General features: G+C 36.6%; 3 protein-coding genes and 1 pseudogene across 3 annotated transcripts; 1 reads left to right on the top strand and 3 right to left on the bottom strand.

Annotated features, from left to right (window-relative positions):
• Positions 1–973: 973 nt before the first annotated feature.
• On the bottom strand, positions 974–3,896 carry LOC141283346 (V-set and immunoglobulin domain-containing protein 1). Its single transcript, XM_073816628.1, has 7 exons — positions 3,848–3,896; positions 3,010–3,321; positions 2,475–2,801; positions 2,248–2,361; positions 1,972–2,049; positions 1,775–1,839; positions 974–1,674 (listed from the first exon to the last, which is right to left on the bottom strand). Exons 1-7 carry the CDS (start codon positions 3,894–3,896, stop codon positions 1,561–1,563), a joined length of 1,059 nt encoding a protein of 352 aa, XP_073672729.1. The 3' UTR covers positions 974–1,560.
• A 1,795-nt stretch (positions 3,897–5,691) lies between these two features.
• Positions 5,692–8,525, bottom strand: LOC141283344 (polymeric immunoglobulin receptor-like; annotated as a pseudogene).
• A 522-nt stretch (positions 8,526–9,047) lies between these two features.
• On the top strand, positions 9,048–14,925 carry LOC141283716 (tripartite motif-containing protein 16-like). The gene is made up of 6 exons (XM_073817029.1): positions 9,048–10,580; positions 10,781–10,876; positions 12,960–13,193; positions 13,315–13,471; positions 13,549–13,608; positions 13,714–14,925. The coding sequence occupies exons 1-6, from the start codon at positions 9,900–9,902 to the stop codon at positions 14,238–14,240; spliced, it is 1,755 nt and encodes a 584-aa protein (XP_073673130.1). The 5' UTR covers positions 9,048–9,899; the 3' UTR covers positions 14,241–14,925.
• A 1,153-nt stretch (positions 14,926–16,078) lies between these two features.
• Positions 16,079–18,206, bottom strand: LOC141283341 (polymeric immunoglobulin receptor-like). The gene is made up of 5 exons (XM_073816623.1): positions 18,185–18,206; positions 17,122–17,391; positions 16,598–16,924; positions 16,361–16,471; positions 16,079–16,155 (listed from the first exon to the last, which is right to left on the bottom strand). The coding sequence occupies exons 1-5, from the start codon at positions 18,204–18,206 to the stop codon at positions 16,079–16,081; spliced, it is 807 nt and encodes a 268-aa protein (XP_073672724.1).
• Between the last annotated feature and the right edge of the window lie 2,030 nt (positions 18,207–20,236).

The raw sequence follows: 20,236 nt of genomic DNA, 5'->3' as shown, positions 1-20,236 counted from the left end.
TATTTATCCAATCAAAAAAAATATCTAAACCTTGCCAAAATGTATCTTTTAGAATGTCTGAATATATTTCTAAATGCAAAGCCTAATAAAATGAAGAAACAGTAAAAAGAAAAAAAACAATAGGAATCCCAAAGCCCCTGTATATATGTATATAGGGAGATACAGGAGTTTACATGGCATTACACAAGTTTTTATTTTTTATGCCACTAGATGGTGCAATTTTCACTTTAAAAAATGGATTTTAAATGCTTTTACTCTATTTTAATGTGAAATGTTGTATTTATTGAAAAATAATAAATACATAATTAATTAAAAAATATAATATAAAATATAATTCTACTGGGAAAAAATTGCTCATTAAAACTGTATAAATATTGCATAGATTCATAAAAAATGCTCAAAATTCTAAATAATAATTACAAAATATTATTGAACAAAAATATATTTAATTGATTTGCCTGAAGAAAAAAAAAAGTTACTTTTTAAGGCTTCGGTCACTTTTGACCGCGAGGGAGCCAAGTGTGACCCCTTAATGAGGAGGCCCAGAGGGTTAATTGACCGATTGCTTCGTTGGATAAGTTCCTTATTCCTCGGCTCGGCTGGGATGATGGAGAGCCATTTGAAGCTGCATTGAAACTGCAGTTTGTACGTTTAACCCGCTGGCTCACATTGAAGTCCACTATATGGAGAAAAATCCTGCAATGTTTTCTTCAGAAACCTTAATTTCTTTTCGACTGAAGAAAGAAAGACATCTTGGATGACTGGGGTGAGTACATTATCAGGACATTTTTATTCTGAAGTGAACTAATCCTTTAAATGAATTATTGAACACTCTTTATTTGAATACTCTTTATTGAAAGACAGAAAGCAATAAGGTTTACAATGATTTAAGAATTGTGCTATTTATATATATATATATATATATATATATATATATATATATATATATATATATATTGTACAATAAAAAAAACAAAAAGGACAACCTAATTTTTAAAGATTTACTGTCTGGTTTTAGTTTTTTTAATTCTCTAGGCATATTTGTCAATGCAGTTTGCACAACTTCATGATTTAACAGAATCATGTTTTTATTATTTCTTTTTTTTTTTTATAAATAATGTGACATATCTGAGTGAAATGGATTACCAAAAGAAACAATAGGGCAGGACTTGGTTCCATACATTCAGTTGTTGATTCGATGAGAGCAGATCTAAATTAGTTTGCAGATTTTTTTTTTTTAAAGTAGGCTAGTTGTCCACATTAATCAGTAATTATTTCATGCTGATTTAAAATCTTAAATACGTGAACTACCACACCCAACACACTATGGTTAGTGACTTTGCATGATAATTTCTTTAATAAGTGCCTGCATATAGTTTGTTGTGACAACCTTTTTTTTTTTGTTCCTCTGCCAGTTCTCACATGTCTGAAAATAGAGACAAACACAGCTTCCTCAGTTGTTTAGACCTGCTTTACAGTCATTCTCGATGTTCTTTAGTCACTTACAGGTCCTCCTAACAATAAACAGGTTTTTTTTTTTTTTAAATTGAGGTTATTTTTCTAGCGTTTAACATTGATACGAGCGTACTCCGTGAACTCTTCTGGGTCGTTGTGTGTGTGAGCTGGTTTGGATGGTGTTTTAACATGGACTACAGCTGAATATGTCACATCATCCTGAAGAGAAAGAGAGAGAGAGGAAAAGACGGATAATTGAACACACAGCATTGCATCAGTGAGTTAAGTAATAATTTTGCTACAGTAAGTTTGTTTTCACCTGATTGTCTTGTTCTCTCTTTTGCTCTTCAGCATGAGTGATCGCCTTTTTATCATTTCTACCTCCTGCAACATAAAACATCTTAGCTAGACAGTTTTTATGATGATTTTGTATATTAGAGGCATCAGTTTAATCTATTAATTTATGGGTTTTATAGTCAGTGTAGTTATCAGAAGTGATTTTGTGTGTTCACGTACCTCTACATCTCCAGCCTATAAATGCCAGTAATGCCAGTAAAAGCACTGAGAAAAACACTCCCAGTAGAATGAAAACATCTGTGGAGAAACAGAAATGGCTTGACAAGTGCTTTTCTTTTCTCTTAAAAGTAGTACAAATATGCATAAATATCTCAATATGAGCTCATAAAAGCTCCATGCATGCATTTTTTTAAATTAAATCCAAACACTTGACAAATGAGAAAACACATTATAGTAACCATTGTTGAATAATAAAAAGCAATGACTGTGATTTACATGGAGGTATGTTTTGTTGTGGAGTCGGTTGATGTTCTGAAGTTGTGGAGGAGTCTTGTGTTTGGTGTGAAGGTTGATGTGTTGTTAAACTGATTGTGGCCACATGAGGTTTTCCTGTTTAAAAGCCAATAATTATTAGTAATAATTTAACAAGAAACAACATGTCATCCTGCAAGTTTCTTCAAAAGTAAATGTGTAATCTGACAACAGAAATAGAAGAAAACTACCTTCAGCATGAAGTACAGTGAGTCTGAAGGCGACTAGTTGCTGAGACGAGACAAAACACTGATAGACTCCTTGGTCGTCTGTGGTCAGTGCTGATATTTGTAGAGAAAGATTTCCTGGAGTGTTTGGATTGAACAGTTTGACTCTGTTCTTGTGACTCTCAATCTGATGATTTGGGTAAATTTCTTTATATTCATTTTCTACAAAATATGTCCATTTTATCTGTTCAGGTTTAGTTAGTAGTTCAGTGCAGGAACAGGGCAGAACCACAGACTCTCCTGAATATCCAGACACTGCAACTGTCTTTCTGTTCTCAACCAAATCACACCCTGAAAACATAGTTATACAAATTATGTTCATATTATATTTTAGATTAAAAGTAAGGTAAAAAAAAAAAAAAAATTAAATTATTTCAGCATAACTTTAATTACAGGTGCAACCAAAAAAAGGCCTGAATTATTTTAAGTACAAGTACAAGGTCAACAGATGTGAAACTTGAAATATTATGTTTGTCACCTGCTCCAAATTTTCACTTACCTTTAACTTTTAAGTTAACATATGTAATAATATTTGGTTCAGTCTTACAGCTATAGTAGCCCTGGTCATTCATTCTGAGGTCAGAAATGAGAAGAGACCGATTTGTTGGAGAACGTTCATTAAACAGCACACTTCTGCCTCTATATTTCTCATCTTCAAATACTGGAATCCATCGATTCTCACTGTCTTGAAACTCCCAGATGAATGTTGTGGCTGTAGACTGAGGATCAGCGCAGGAGCAGGGCAGCACAACTGAAGCACCTGTGTATCCTGTTATTTCTACTGTCTGCTGCTCATTTGAAACAATACAGCCTGCAAACAAAAGAGTTTGTTCAGAGCATTCACAGTGTCTTTAAAGAAATGTAAAACAGACATATACACAGTAACAGAATGCACAAATTAATTTAGTTTGCACTACTTTCCAAAAGTGAAAGCTGCCTTCCTGATTTATTCTAAAACAACATTTCAATTTCATTGTTTGTTATTTCCCTTAAGAATTCAAAGAGCATTTTGAATAAAATGTTTTGGAATTGAAAATTACTTTAAAGCTCTGTAAGCGTGAATAGATAGTTTTATTTAAAAAAAAAAAAATATATATATATATATATATATATATATATATATATATATATAATATATATATATACACACACACAAACTACTATTTCAAATTTTCTTTTATCACCAGTCAGGTTCAATGCTTAATTTGTAAAACTGTTTTAATAATTATTTTTAAATTGTTATTTTAAAGAACTAAAGCCACATTCTTCCCATCTCACTTCTCTTTGGATTCATTTCCAAAAAATACATAAATAAATAAAAATAAATCTGAACTCACCTGTACTGAAATGAAGCATAAGGATGAACAGATGTAAGTGGTCCCTCATGACTGGTTCTCATTCACTAACTATTTTATGTGGCGATGTACACAGTCCACAGCCTTAATAGTTTGGTTTCTGTTAGCTCTTACATTTCAGAAATGCCAACTTCCTGTTTTGTTTCTCTGCATGCTGCGTTTCTGTATTTTTTCTGTTTGAGCAATATTTGCGCCGTTCACCGTTCACTTCAGTTGCTTTTATTATTTACACCATATTTCAAATATTAAAGGGCTGTATTGGTGAGATGAGCTCAGATATTCTTTGAATAAAGCCACAAATGAATCATAAATCAGCAACATCTAACTGTAAAGATTTAGACCCAAAGATGATGCACAGGAACTGCAGCAGCACTTTGTCTTTATCATCTCTGTTGCATAAGTTTGAATGAAGCAATATTCTAGAAACGGAACTAAGTGGACTAGTTCAGAGTGTATTTTGATATAAAAAAATAAACTCAGCAAACGCTGAACTCAAACCATGTGTGTTAAATCAAGTATAATAACATTAAATCTCACTTAACATTTAAAACCTGTCATTTAAAAACGTATTATTACTTTCTTGTTCTTTTTTCACAACACTAACCATTATAACCCCACTTTACAGCCACATATGTGGTAAGTTTGTCAGCCTGAAGAAGTTGTGTCATGATAGATCAGTGCTGTATCTGTGTTCTGTGTATGATTGATAGTCAGCAGCCACAAAACCCTTTCTACTGCCAAATAGTCACAAATGGTAGAAAACAGCTGGAGATGTGGCAGAGGTTAACATAAACTTTAGTTATACTTGAGCTAGTTAAACTTCAGTTATTATATTTAGTTATATTCAATGTGCAAAAAAGCACGAAAGAAGCTATACATAAGAAAACCGAAGAGCACATTCAGTAGCTCTCAGTTTGACATATTCTTCATTCAAGCAGTGTTATTTCCACATGAAACCACAGACACCCTCACACACAGAAATACACACAGATGCTTCCTTAGAGCTCATAAATTTATTTAAATCAGTCACGCACATGCTCACACAATAAAGCTGCACAATCTCTATGTAACTCCTTTTATTATAGCCAAATAATTCTGTCTGTCTGTTACTCATTTTATTATTCAACAAACCAATCGTATGTAGTCATTGTAAACTCATTGTATTCATTTTATATTACACACTGGAAAAGCTTGCTATATTGATTATACTTTAATATTCAATCTTCAATTATAGAATCCATGTGCTTTTTAAACATTTTTATGATTTAAAAGACTTGGAGAAGATTAAAAATATTGACATTGGTTTAAAGTTAAAAACAGTTTGATTTTTATTTAACTGAAGTACTGTATGCACAACAAAACCAACTTAAATTAATGAAACACAATAAACACACAATAGTGTCAGAGACAGAAAAACATCTTCCTTTTTCTCTATTCTTGTTGACTAATTTCAACTCCCACCCAATAGTCCATTAACAGCATTTCTTTTTAATTTTACCTTACAATGAGTAGCTATGACTTACTTTTTGTTTTAGTTTGGCAGAAAGCAAGAGATTATAAGCCTTTTAGCATAGTGCTTTTGCTTCAAACTGTTACACAAAACATACATGGCAGTTTCAATATGTCTCTCAAACATCCTCAATAATATATTCACTATACAGTTACAGTAAATGCAATAATTGTTTTTCATTCTTCAATGGTTGCTACTTTGAATCAGGTGGCTTTTTCTACATATATATTCTCAAAATGCAAGGTTCATAAGCTCCATTGCTAGTCTAAACACTGTGAAGATGAATTCTGAAGTTTAAAATAAATAAATCCTGTTTTTAAGTTTGTTTAGCACTGGTGTTGACATATCCAGCCACATTCTGTGCATGAGCTGCTGTAGATGAGGTTTTAACATAGACTACATTGGAAAATGCCACTTCATCCTGGAGAAAGAGCAAAAAGATTGTCTTTACACCTAAATTGCACACAACATTGCATATAAGCATAAATAATATGACATCTCAGTCAGCACATTTTGAAAAATTATTTCTTATATCTTTAAACAGCAGCAAATGTGGAACTCAAAATAATATTTCGAACTGAAATACTGAATTAAAATATTCTACTTAAGCTTATGCAGAGCTCTTTAACAACTTATTTAACATCTATCAATATGTCATGTTTTGAAAATGCCTGTATGTATAATTTCTCATTTTCTAAAATCTATTTTTTGCTAGGATGGACCCATTAGGTGGTCGTTTTCAATATAAGAAAGTGTGATTATGTACCTTTCCATATCTAGAAGATAATGCCAGAAATGCCAGCAACAGTACTACAGAAAATACGGACACTAAAATAAAAACATCTGTGGAGAAACACACACAGAGTAGTTGACATAACATGTTTATAGGGGGAAAAAACATTATAGTAAAGCATAGTGTATGATGAAAAGCAAAACAATTATGTGACTTACATTGTGGTGTGTGATGGGATTGTTGAGGTGGTGGAAGTTCTTGTGTTTGGTGTGACGGAGAAGGTTGATGTGTTGTTAAACTGATTATATGGACACGTGGTTTCTCTGTTCAGAAGACAATATTTGTCAGTGATAATATAATACTGGAACAGCAAAACATACTGTATCATCAAAAGGATCAGAAACAAAGTTAACAATAATGAAGAAAACTACCTTCAGCATGAAGTACAGTTAGTCTGAAGGCGACTACTTGTTGAGACGAGACAAAACACTGATAGACTCCTTGGTCGTCTGTGGTCAGTGCTGATATTTGTAGAGAAAGATTTCCTGGAGTGTTTGGATTGAACAGTTTGACTCTGTTCTTGTAACTCTCAATCTGTTCATTTGGGTAAATTTCTTTATATTTATTTTCTACAAAATACATCCATTGTATGTGTTCAGGTTTAGCCAGTAGTTCAGTGCAGGAACAGGGCAGAACCACAGACCCTCCTGAATATCCAGACACTTCAACTGTCCTTCTGTTTCCAACCAAATCACACCCTGAAAACATAGTTATACAAATTATGTCTAGTTGTATTGCAGTTGAAGATTTCCTAAAATAATTTCAACATAACATGTAATATAGTTGCAACCAAAAAAGAGGAGAAACTCGAAGGAGTCACCTACTCCAAATTTCCACTTACCTTTAACTTTTAAGACAACATATGTAAAAGTATTTGGTTCAGTCAGACATTTATAGTAGCCCTGGTCATTCAATCTGAGGTCAGAAATGAGAAGAGACAGATTTGTTGGAGAACGTTCATTAAACAGCACACGTCTGCCTCTATATTTCTCATCTTCAAATACTGGAATAAATCGATTGCCACTGTATTGAAACTCCCAGCTGAATGTTGTGGCTGTAGACTGAGGGTGAGCACAGGAGCAGGGCAGCACAACTGAAGCACCTGTGTATCCTGTTGTTATAGTGTCTGCTTCACATTTGAAACAATACAGCCTGCAAACAAAAGAGTTTATTCAGAGCAATCACTTGAGCTTTACTGGAATATGTAATAACCAGAAAGAATACAATCTGAAAAGATCCCTTAATGGTCCCATATTGTCAAAATCGAAATTTCCTGGCATTTTTCATGATAAGTGAGGTCTAGGGGCTATGTAACTACCATATGAGTTTCAAAACAGTCAATCCACAGTAATCTGCACACAGCCTGCTTAAAGTAGCTGTTCCTTTTCACGAGCCGCTGTGACTTCCGTAACGATGTGATGTCCGATCTACTCAGTCACCGCCTTCAGTCACCACCCCAGCACCAACCACCGTCCCACCCTCCTTTTGTGAAACCCAGACAATATCGTGTCCATAACATTGCTAAGCAACAACAACACGAAAACAAGTCGAGAAAACCCTGTTCAGTCGATAGATGTCGAAACTATATCATTGCATAGGCTTCAGAACAACGTGAACATAAGAGACCACTGGCACGTCAACTTCAGCCTCTTTCACACAGCCATTCCGGTAAATACACGGATAATGAGTCCCATGATTTGTTCCGGAGTTGTTTGATTTGGTTCATTCACAGTTGTTTTCCGGAATCTGTGCGTGCTTTACACACAACCCATAAAGACATGTGACGTTTGGATGTGAGATGTAATGCGACGCGTACGTTTCACTAAACTGAAACTAACCTGAACAAACTGTGTAAAAAGTGTTTAGACGGCTAAAGCATACTTAACCGTTGTTACCTGTGGTTGGCCTGGCTGTGCGTCACTCAGAAAACAACAGGCCAATCAGAAGAGAGGCTCATGAATATTAATTAGATGGGCCAAAATCGACCTGTTTTTGACAGAGCTTCTAAAAAAGGAGCTGTAAAAATATATTGAGATGGATTTTGGCACTTATACCGCAAATATATATTCTTAAGGACATCAACAACTAAAGTAAACCTCCAGAAATGTGTACAATATGGGACCTTTAAAGTTTTTTTAATTGTACATATATTGTGATCAGAAGTATTTAGGGGTCCAAGCATCACTGAAACCTTAATAGTATAGCGAACAAGACAAAGTTACTCAAATCACATCAGATCTTTTTTTTTTTTTTTTTTTACTGTTTTAAACGAGATCTAGCTTCATTGATTAATGATCTCTCATTGAGTCCTCTTAAATAATGCAAAATCTTAACTCACCTGTAGTGAAATGAAACATAAATAAGAATAGATATAAACGGTCCCTCATGGTTGGTTTTCACTCACAGTCTGTCAGCAGTGTCTTAATTCTTTGTTTCCTCTTAGCTGTTACTCCTTAGAAACTACAACTTCCTGTTTTTTTTTCTTACTATAAGCTAATGCATCTCTCTTTTCCTATTTACAGAAGTAGTTTACTTTTAGAACAAAAAAATATAGATAATGTATTCACTCCCTTGTCTTTCGAGATGTTCATGTCTTTCTTTCTTCAGTCGTAAAGAAATTATGTTTTCTGAGGAAAACATTTCAGAATTTCTCTCCAAATAATGGACTTGTGATGCCCCCTAGTTTGAACTTTCAAAATGCAGTTTAAATGCAGCTCTAAACGATCCCAGCCAAGGAATAAGGGTCTTACCTAGCAATATAATCAGATTTTTTTTTTTTTATTACAATTTATACACTTTTTAACCTCAAACGCTCATCTTAGCCCTGCACTGTGCATGTGTCCGGTTCAAGACAGTTAGGGTATGTTGAAAAACTCCCATCTCATTTTCTCCTCCAACTTAAATCATCCTACATCGTTGCAGAAATACTGACCCAGTGTTTACAAAGGGAACACATGCAAAAAAGGTCAAACGCCCTTTTCAAAAAAAGATAAAACCGCAATGTAGGATGATTTTGAAGTTAGAGGAGAAAATGAGATGGGAGTTTTTCAACATACCCTAACTGTCATGAACTGGAATACACAGAGTACACACAGAGCTAGACAAGACGAGCAATTGAGGTTAAAAAGTATATAATTTTATTTATTTATTTATTTTTTACAAAATAACCCAATCATTTCACTAGACAAGATCCTTTTTCGTTGGCTGGGATCGTTTAGAGCCCTTTGAAGCTGCATTTAAACTGCATTTTGGAAGTTGCAACCTCAGGGGCACCATAGAAGTCCACTATATGGAGAGAAATCCTGAAATGTATTCCTCAAAAAGCATAATTGCTTTATCACTGTAGAAAAAAAGACATGAACATCTTGGATGATGAGGGGATGAGTAACATATCTGTAAATCTTTGTTCTGGAAGTGAACTTCTCCTTTAAGCAGTGTTTGACATTAACAATTTCCTTTGCATCTAATGTTTAGACATTTGAGAATTCTGTTGTGTTTATGACCAGCAGCCAAACAAAATAAATGTTTCATTTTTTTTTAATGTAAGCATCATACGGTGAAGTATGTATATACTATTTTAATTTTATTTAATTGCTTAAAATGCAGCACTCAGTGTTATACAATATGTTTACACTGATCTGTGCTGGAAAGGTTCAAGTCAAAATGTTTCACACTGCCACAAGGAAGAGATGATTGACTTGAACTGGCAAAAGTGAAAGTATGCAGATGGAATGAAAAAAAACTTCTTTTCTGGGAACAAATGCTCATCATGCTCAAATAAGCAACACATACTCTCAAGGAGGAGCCTGGTTGGTACACTCCACTTTCTCAATAAAGTAGCAGACGTCAGTATTAGGACATCAGGAAAACACCAGGCCAGCTGTCCAGTCCGTCAAGATCTACTGAAAAATCCAGTGACTTGTAACTGTGGACAGAGTTTCTTTTCGTCATTTGTTCTCAGTCCAAAGGGATCTCACAGCTGTCCTCAGTGTGGAGAGATGTTCACTCCAAAGCCACGCACATCCATCAAGGTGGATGATCTGTTGGAGAGAATGAAAAAAGCGGAGCTACCTTCTTCGAACCATCGTTCGGATCCAAGCTTTGCTGAACCTGGAGACGTAGAGTGTGACGAATGCACTGGAAGAAAACTCAAAGCCATCAAGTCTTGTTTAATGTGCCTGGCTTCCTTCTGTGAAAGTCATCTAATACCTCACACCACAGTGCAATATCTGAAGAGACACAAGCTGATCGAAGCCTCCTCATACCTAAAGGAAAACACCTGTTCACAACATGACAAACTCAATGAGTTCTATTGCCGCACAGATCAGAAATGTATCTGTGCTTTGTGCGCGTTAAATGAACACAAAGGACATGATACAGTTGAAGCTGATACAGAAAGGACAGGAAAACAGGTGAGAACTTGTTCATGTTATATTCTTGACTTGATTTGTGATGTTTACATCATTTCTTTGAGGTAAAATGGTTGGGAAATGCTTTAAAAATAAAGTTGCATTTGATAGCACATGATCATAGCAGTAAACTAGTTTGACCAGTCAGAGAACTTGATGTGATTTCTTGATGAGCTACATTTTTTTTTCCCTCTATCCTAAAGACTGAGATTGCAGAAAAGCGAAGGGAAGTACAGCAAAGAATCAAGGACAAACAGAAAGAGCTGGATGAGCTGAAACAGTTTTTGGATGCACTAAAGGTAAGAACAACCACTGCAAGAGCAAACATGAGTAGATGAATAGATAAGAGATAAACACAAATTAGAAATTAATCTGTACAGTTAGCCTATGTACATATAGCCTGAGGAAGCCTAAGTAATAGTGTAAATATATTCGTCTTGCTTAATAAAAATTAAATATCTGACGACTCAGTAAGTGCAGTTCAACTTTATTCCTCAAGGTGGCACTGTTTAGACAATGATGAAGTGATGTTTCACTCATAATTACTGCATGTATAAAACAAAAGAATATCAGCGACAAAAACTGAACTGGCATTAATGGCTTTACTGAAGAGTAATTACTGTAAATATAAGTGTTGAGAATATGGTTGAGATCACAAATATAAGCCAGACGCTGAATAAAAGTGCGCTTTAAAGATGACAGTGATGGTAAATTCATCTCCTTAGATTGCACAGTCTACGTTTCAAATGTAATGAAATACGCTTTGTTTTTATTCTTTTGTAATTGTTATTAAAATATCAGGAGTGTTTTATTTATATGTTACTGTTGCTATTGCAGCAGTTATCAATCCAACCATAGTTTTCCCCATAAATGTTAAGGGTGTGGCTTCTGGTCTGTGTCCAGCTATTTAGCTGTATACAAAATAGCTTGTTTTTCATTTTGTGTCCACCATTTTGCAAATTGGTGTGTCTTACCATATTATTTTAATGTATTATCTTTATTATAAACACTGGTTTGCAGTGCAAAAAGTTTTACCGTTACTACACGTTTTTATTCTTCTGGTTATTTCCCTATAGCAGCTAATGAACCAGAGGTCTCACCCATAGGCTTACTTCCGCATTGAGGAATAAGTTGGTCTTGGTCACTAAAGACCCAAATATGTAATAAATTCGGGTTAAATTGGGATTTGTTATGTGGGGGATCTACATCAATTTGAGGGGTGTACATATGAATACAAAGCCTACAAAATCTTATATCAATTGACAAACTGTAAAATTTAAAAAGTTGAGAGAGCCCACTAAATGCTGATCAAAATCATTTTAGATGCTGGTAGTGTGCAAAGCTGCATCTGTCTGCAGGATTTTTTTTAAATCAAATGTAAGACTATTAAACTATTAAGACCTGCAAAACTTAATTTAAAAATAAACATTAATGCAATATAAGGAGGGTCTATGGTAACATTCAACTATAAAATGACATGATTTACAGATCAGATACAGGTTTTCACACAAAAAAAAATCTAAAATAAAATGATTATATTAATTTAAAACAGGGTTTTATTAGTGGATGGAGGAAAAAAATGGCTTTTTGTTCCTTTTGGAACTTCAGAAATATAGTTTCCCCAGTAACGGCTTTAAAAAAAAAAAGCAGCACTACGCTCATGAACGGTACTTTATCAGATAAAGTTGAAATGCAAAAACATTTCTGAAGACAGTTCCCTTCAGAGATACATATAAATACACATATGCAAATGCATTGCTTGAATTAGTTAGAATGAGTGAAGTGTTTTAAACCATATCCTGTAATGTTTAAAATATACGAGGAAAGTCCTCTAGTGAGATACCAGGGTAATCCTAGGTGGACGGCCTAAGAGGACAGCCCTGGACCAATTGAACCCCTGGTAGTAATTATTGGTGAAACTTCAATGCATTTAGGGCTGAACTTGTACATGTTCTTGGTAGAACTGACACTTTATTGTACCTAAAATTATAATGGTATGTTATTGAATGAAATATAACTGTGGATATGTTTAAAAAATGAAGAACAACAAAAATTAACTACTTCTTTGAATGGATTTAACTGAAGAGGTTGAATGAGAGGAATAGAGAGGGATGCCACACTTAAAAAAAATAAAAAAATAAAAAAAAGGTTTTTTTTTTTTTTTTTTTTTTTTTACTGGCATCAGAGGTTTCATGTATAGCCTTTAACATCCATGTAACCTTTCCATGCCACGAAAGGTTCTAGATTATCCAAATGCTCACCACTCTAAGAAAACAATAATTTGTTTAAGAACTGCTCAATGGTTCTTCTATGGTATTGTTGCAAAAACCTGTTGGAATTTTTTTTTTTTTTAAGAGTGCAGCTTACTCTGCTTTCCAACAGTGCTCTGCACAGACTGCATTAGAGGAAAATGAGAAGATCTTCATTCATCTGATCCACACTATTGAGAAAACACGCTCTGAGGTAGCAGAGCTGATCAGAGTTCAAGAAAAGATGGAACACAGTCGAGTTGCGCAGCTTCATGAGCAGCTGGAGAAGGAGATCGCTGAGCTTCACAAGAGAGATGCTGAGCTACAGAAGCTTTTAAACACAGATAACAATGTTTATTTCCTACAGGTAAGCATTGCTTTACCTGTTACTCTTGAGTCTTTAATGACTTAACACCTTTAAATTGAGCATTTGTAAATATGAAAAATTTAATTTAGTACTCTGAAAATACAAATATATCTCTCTACAGCATTTCCGGTCTCTTTCTTCACTCTCTGCATCTGTGAACTCGCCCAGCTTAGCTGTCAGTCAGCATATTAAACCTGATCTTGTGAGGAAATCTCTTTCTGATCTTAACATGGAATTGCAGAAATTTTGCAAGGAGGAGTACAAAATCATTTCAAATGGTGAGAGAAAAAACATTTAGTGAAACTTTCACATAGATCAGCAATAATAATGCACCGTTTTATCTGTATGTTTGCAGTTACAAATTTTCAGTTGAGATTTCCATCTGAGCCAAAAACCAGTGAGGATTGTCTACAATGTAAGTGACACATAATGCACTGTACATACAATGTTGCAAAACTGGTTAATTTAATTTTATTCTGAATGCACACATTTCTTTTTTCGTGTCTGGTTTTATTTCCAGATTATCAGAAGTTTACGCTGGACATCACCACTGCACACAATGAACTCCGAATTTCTGAAAACAACAGAGAAGCAACATGCCACGAGACAATCCGACCGTATATTCAGCATCCGAACAGATTTGATTTCTGGCCCCAGGTGCTGTGCAGAGAAAGTGTGAGTGGACACTGTTACTGGGAAGTTGAATGGGAAAAAGGAATATATGGGGTCTATGTTGCTGTTTCATATAAAGGGGTGGGAAGAAAAGGACATGATCGTGTGCATTGGTTTGGACACAACAGTCAGTCCTGGAGTCTGGAGTGTTCTCCAACTCCTTGTATCTGGCATGACAACAATAAAACTGAAATCTCAGGCCCTTTATCCTCTAAAATAGGGGTGTATGTCGACTACAAAGCAGGAACTCTTTGCTTTTATGACATTTCTGACAAGATGACCCTCTTACACAGAGTCCAGACCACATTCTCACAGCCTCTCTATCCTGGGTTTTGGTTCAGTATGTCTTCCTCAGTAACACTGTGCGACCTATGAACAAGCATAGCTGTTGTTGTTTATGAAACATTTGTGGAATACTTTCCTATATATTATGTAATGGTGAAATAATATGTTTATGTAAGTGAAAAAAAATTGTAATCTTTTTTTTCTAAAGATTAAAGTTATTAATAGGCAGGTGTCTTTAAATGCATTTATATAGCTTTCATATTTATAGAATGTATGTAAAGAAAACACTCCACTATGTGTAAGTGCAAGTGCAGGGGGAAATGAATCAGGTGGTTTTGAGTCAGATTCATTAAGCCGATGATTTTAATCTTGAGTAAATCATTTTTTTTTTGTATTGTGTTATTCCTGTTGAGCCAGTAGATGGAGACATTTCTTCATGCACTGATGGCAGTCGGAAAAATAACAGTCATACAGTTTGTGCATTATTATTAGACAAGTTGATATTCTGATATTTTTTTTCTAAGCACATTTTACCACTTCCAAACCACATCAATCTTTAATAACTACTATTAATTTAGGATTTAATCATTTATAAGTGATATATAGTGTAAATGAAGGCTGGAAGTGAAATACTCCTTTTGTTTAAATGTTTAAATGTGCATAATTATTAAGCAGGTTTTCTTTTATCGACAAAATGAGCCAAAGAGAGAGGTTTAACTCATAAAACTGATATTTAAAGATGTTATAAGCACTTTGTGCCATGCTCAAGAATGCTCCTTACCCATGGTAAAATAAATATTGCACACGCTCTTGTGACTTTTCTTTTTCGGCTTCACCCAATTCTATTGCTATTTTAACAGTTTGAACAGAACTATCATTACATTCATAACTTGAGGATTTACATACTAAGAATGAGGCATATCAATGATTTGATTGCTGATTAGTAGCAATAGCACTCTCAAGGCTTTGTGTAGTGCAAAATCTTGTTTTGTGGGGCAGACATTATCAGAGTGAGATGGATTACAGAAAAAGCAAAAAATGTAGGGCAGGACTTGGTTCCATCCATCAGTTGTTGATTGGATGGAAGCAGATCTAAATGAGAGTTTGCAGATGATTGTAAATCTGTAATGATCTGTAAAAATTTTACAGATAAGTTGTTCACTATAAAATCAATAATAATTTCATGCTGATTTTACAGCTTAAATATGTGAGCTACCAAGCCCAACACTCTATGGTTTGTCACTTTGCATGATAACAAAAGTGCTTATAGTGTGACTCATTTTTTGTTCCTCTGCTAGTTCTCACATGTCTGAAAATATAGATAAACACAGCTTCCTCAGTTGTTTAGTCCTGCTTTTTAATCATTCTCAGTGTGCTTTAGAGTCACTTACAGGTCCTCCTAACAATGAACCAGTTTCTTTTCAAATTGAGGTTACAGAACATTCTCGTAACAGTGCTCACTGTTATTCTTTTAGCATTTAACATTGATAGGAGCATACTTCGTGAACTCTGCCAAGTCATTGTGTGTGTGAGCTGGTGTGGATGTTGTTCTAACATAGACTACAGTAGAATATGTCATATCATCCTGGAGAGAGAGAGAGAGGAAAAGGTGGGATAATTGCACACACAGCATCACATCAATAAGTTAAGTATTAATTATGCAACAGTAAGTTTGTTTTCACCTTATCTTGTAATTTCTTTAGCGCTTCACCATCACTGACTGCCTTTTTATCATTTCTATCTGCTGTAACATAAAACATCTTAGCCTACCAGTTTGGATGATGATTTTGAATATTAGAGACATTTATTTGGTTTTGAACCTATTATTCAATTTGATTTATTCTTTGAGTAAAGCTCCATTAGCTGGTGTTTTCCACATGCATTATGAGTATTATATTGGTATAGTCATCAGAAGAAATTTTGTGTGTTCACGTACCTCTACATCTCCAGCCTGTAAATGCCAGTAAAAGCACTGAGAAAAACACTCCCAGTAGAATGAAAACATCTGCAGAGAAACAGAAATGGCTTGACAAATGTTTTTTTTTTTTTTTTTCCAAAAGTAGTACAAATATGCATAAATATCTCAATATGAGCTCATAAAAGCTCCATGCATGCATTTTTAAAAATTAAATACAAACACTTGACAATGAAAAAAAAAACACATAATAGTAACCATTGTTGAATAATTAAAAGCAATGACTGTGACTTACATGGAGGTATGTTTTGTTGTGGAGTCGGTTGAAGTACTGAAGTTGTTGAGTCTTGTGTTTGGTGTGAAGGTTGATGTGTTGTTAAACTGATTGTGGCCACATGAGGTTTTTCTGTTCAGAAGCCAATAATTATTAGTAATAATATAACACAAGAAACAACATGTCATCCTGCAAGTTTCTTCAAAAGCAAATGGATAGTAAAGGTATAATCTGACAACAGAAATAGAAGAAAACTACCTTCAGCATGAAGTACAGTAAGTCTGAAGTAGACTAGTTGCTGAGACGAGACAAAACACTGATAATACCCTTGGTCGTCTGTGGTCAGTGCTGATATTTGTAGAGAAAGATTTCCTGGAGTGTTTGGATTGAACAGTTTGACTCTCTTTCTGTGACTCTCAATCTTTTCATTTGGGTAAATTTCTTTATATTTATTTTCAGTGAAATATGTCCATTGTATGTGTTCAGGTTTATCCAGTAGTTCAGTGCAGGAACAGGGCAGAACCACAGACTCTCCTGAATATCCAGACACTTCAACTGTCCTTCTGTTCTCAACCAAATCACACCCTAAAACATAGTTATACAAATTATGTTCATGTAACATTTTAGTTTAAAAGGAAGGTAAGGATTTTTTAAAACTATTCCAGCATAACATTAATTACAGGTGCAACCAAAAAAAACGCTTGAATTATTTTAAGTACAAGGTCAACAGATGTGAAACTTAAAAATATTATGTTTGTCACCTGCTCCAAATTTTAACTTACCTTTAACTTTTAAGTTAGCATATGTAATATTATTTGGTTCAGTCGTACACCTATAGTAGCCCTGGTCATTCATTCTGAGGTCAGAAATGAGAAGAGACCGATTTGTTGGAGAATGTTCATTAAACAGCACACGTCTGCCGCTGTATTTCTCATCTTCAAATACTGGAATCCATCGATTGTCACTGTTTAAAAACTCCCAGCTGAATGTTGTGGCTGTAGACTGAGGGTGAGCACAGGAGCAGGGCAGCACAACTGAAGCACCTGTGTATCCTGTTTGTCAGGGTCCTTCCCTGACAGCCTTGTCAGTCTTGTCTTTGTTTAATGTTTCTTTGTTTGTCTTGTGCCTGAGCACATGGTTGTGTCTTTGTTTGTGTTGGCCATGTGCTCCCCTGGTCCTGCCTCCTCATTTTCAGTTACCACGCCCCCTTGTTTAGTCCTCGTTTACTTGATTATGTTCACCTGATCCTCATGTGCTCTGTTCCTTTTATAGCGTGCACTTTCCCTCACTTCTCTGCTGGTTCGTTGCATTTGTTTCTTGCGTAAAGGAAGTTATTGTTAGTCAGCTAGTTGTAGTTATAGTGCTGTTTCCTCATTACTCTCTTCTAGTCAGTCTAGCTTTTCTTTTAGTTCTTTAGAAGTTTATTAGATTGTCTTTGTTTTTGTTATTTTACTCCAGTTTGCTTCCTGTCTTTATTTTGCTCTAGTCCTCTAAAGTATTTTATTTGGTTGTTTTCTTTTATTGTTTTTGCCTAGTTTGTTTTTAGTTATTGATTCCTAGTATCCTTTTGTTCTTTCTTTTGATTATTTCCTCCCTAGAGTTAGATTTCATTTTTTCTACTTTTCAGTGATGGTAGTCAGTTTTTTGCTGTTTGTTGTTCTCTCTTGTGGTCTTGTTCTGTGTCGTTTAGTGTCTTGTGTTTGTCCCTGTTCTGTGCCGTGATATTCCCCCTGACTGCTGCTCACCGGACCTGGCTATCTAACTGGACGGGTTAAACATACGGCTCTAAGAATCAAGCCCTATCTGGTGGTGCTCCGTGTCCCTGGCTCTACAGCCCAACCTTGCCTGGGTCCAGCTCAGCTGCCATCTTGTTCCCCTGTTGTCTGCCCTGCCTCACTGTCAAGATTATCCTTGATCATCACTACCCTGACTGTGCTTTAGTCTCATTAATAAATGTTAATTCTGTGATCATTCTGCATTTGGGTCTTTTTCTAGTAGACTGCCATACCAGATCCTGACAGAACGAACCAGCCAACACTAGACCCAGCAGTATGAGTCTTAAGATTGTTCCACCCGCCACTGCAGAAGGGAGATTGGCACTCCATCGGGCAGTGGCATCACTTAGTCAGCAGGGCAAGGAGCCACGGTCCTATGCACAATTCTTTTGGACCATGGCAAGGGGCCTGGAATATGATGATGCAGCCCTGAAGGAGGCCTTCAACCTCACCTTAGATGACCCCTTGCCACAATGGGAGATGGAGCAACTGCATATTTTAAATTTCTGGGACTTCTCTACTTATGTGCATCATCGCAAAGACTGGCAGATCCTTAACCCTCCTGAGGATGTCAGCAGTGACCACCCTGCCCTCGTATCCTCTTCTAGTCAAGTCCACAATCATCTTCTGACTCCCACTAGAAAACGAAGGGATAGAAGAAAGAGGGCGGCCCGAGTTGCTGCATCGGCCAGGGAGTCCTCAGTGTCTGCTTCAGCCCTTGAGTCCGCTCCAGTGTCGGCTCTGACCCCTGAGTCAGTCTGCAGTGATCAACCTGTTCCTCTACCCTCATTGAGTGAAGTCCCTAATCATCTTCTGGCTCCGAAGAAGTGCAAGTCGAGAAGGAAGAGAACAGCCCAGAACACTGCACTAGTCTCAGAGCCAGTCAAGTCCGCTGCTGCCAGTCCAGAGCCAGTCGAGTCCTTTCCTGTCATCCCAGAGTCTGCTGAATCTACTCGAGTCATCCCAGAGTCTGCTGAATCTACTCGAGTCATCCCAGAGTCTGCTGAATCTACTCGAGTCATCCCAGAGTCTGCTGAATCTACTCGAGTCATCCCAGAGTCAGTCAAATCCACCCAAGTCATCCCAGACTCGGCAGAGTTCACTAAAGTCACCCCAGAGTCAGTCAAGGTATCTTTACTCATTCCAGAGTTGATTGAAAGGGTTGCAGTCACCCCAGAAATGGCCAACCAGGCACCTTTGAGCCCTCAAAAATGGAAGAAAATGAGGGCACATGTTGTGCAGTCTAAAGCTCTTCTTTCAGAAGCCCCAAGCACACCGGTCCAGGAGGGTCGAAGTCCAGAGGTCCTGGACTCATTGGTCCAGGAGGATCAGAGTCAGGAGAGCTCAAAGCCATTGGTCCAAGAGGGCCTATATCTCGAGGCGTCTAGTCCAGAGGCCCAGGAGAGTCTGAGTCAAGAGATCCCTAATCCTGTGTTCAAGGAGGAACTGACTCCGTTGGCCCTGTATTCAGGGGTTCCAGAGGTATCTAGTCTGGAACCAACCCCTAAGCCGCCTACTTCACCAGCTAAGTCTGTGTTGAAGGAATGTGAGACTGCACCGTCTGATTTATTTTTGAGACTAGTTTTGTCCAAGATGGACACTCAGATCAGCACTGCTGCTTCAACAGAAACTGTTCTTGACCTGGCCATGAAGGCTACCTCAGAACAGCAAGCCAGTCCTGTTGTGCCCACAGAAACCAATCCAGTTTGTCATGTCATGCTTTCTGAAACCCCTCCAGTCATTCCTGAGCCAGTTAAATCCACTCCAGAGCCTGTCAAGTCCACTCCTGAGTTTAGTCCTGCAACCCCGGAGGGCATTTCTGCTGCTCCCAAGAGCGTTTCAGAGTCCGCTTCCAAGTCAAATCCTGCAGCCCTGGAGGGCATTTCTGCTGCCCCCAAGGGAACTCCAGCGTTGACTCCTGAGTCTATACCTGCTGCCCCAGAGGGAATTTCGACTGCCCCCGAAGGAGTTCCTGAATCAGCCTCCAACGTCCGTCTAGGGGTCGCCCTCGCCTCAGTACTCAGCCAGGATTCTGCAGTTCATGAAACCGTTCCAGAGTCTGCACCATCCCAGTCCTGCCCAGGGTTTGCTCTGCTCCAGTCCAGTCCAGAGTCTGCTCCAG

The sequence above is a fragment of the Garra rufa genome, chromosome 13 (genome assembly GCF_049309525.1).
Source record: "Garra rufa chromosome 13, GarRuf1.0, whole genome shotgun sequence".
NCBI lineage: Eukaryota > Metazoa > Chordata > Actinopteri > Cypriniformes > Cyprinidae > Garra > Garra rufa.
The sequence above is the reverse complement of the archived record's forward strand: the minus strand, read 5'-3'. Positions and strand labels throughout refer to the sequence as shown.

Coding starts and splice junctions, on each gene's coding strand:
- LOC141283346 (XM_073816628.1), bottom strand. CDS start 3,896: ATGAGGGACCACTTACATCTGTTCATCCTTATGCTTCATTTCAGTACA. Junction 3,322..3,847: donor TATGCTTCATTTCAGTACAG/GTGAGTTCAGAT, acceptor TTTTGTTTGCAG/GCTGTATTGTTTCAAATGAG. Junction 2,802..3,009: donor TGTTAACTTAAAAGTTAAAG/GTAAGTGAAAAT, acceptor CTATGTTTTCAG/GGTGTGATTTGGTTGAGAAC.
- LOC141283716 (XM_073817029.1), top strand. CDS start 9,900: ATGAAAAAAAACTTCTTTTCTGGGAACAAATGCTCATCATGCTCAAAT. Junction 10,581..10,780: donor CAGAAAGGACAGGAAAACAG/GTGAGAACTTGT, acceptor TCTATCCTAAAG/ACTGAGATTGCAGAAAAGCG. Junction 13,609..13,713: donor CAGTGAGGATTGTCTACAAT/GTAAGTGACACA, acceptor TTTTATTTCCAG/ATTATCAGAAGTTTACGCTG.
- LOC141283341 (XM_073816623.1), bottom strand. CDS start 18,206: ATGGCAGCTGAGCTGGACCCAG. Junction 17,392..18,184: donor GGCAGCTGAGCTGGACCCAG/GCAAGGTTGGGC, acceptor CCTGACAAACAG/GATACACAGGTGCTTCAGTT. Junction 16,472..16,597: donor TACTGTACTTCATGCTGAAG/GTAGTTTTCTTC, acceptor GCTTCTGAACAG/AAAAACCTCATGTGGCCACA.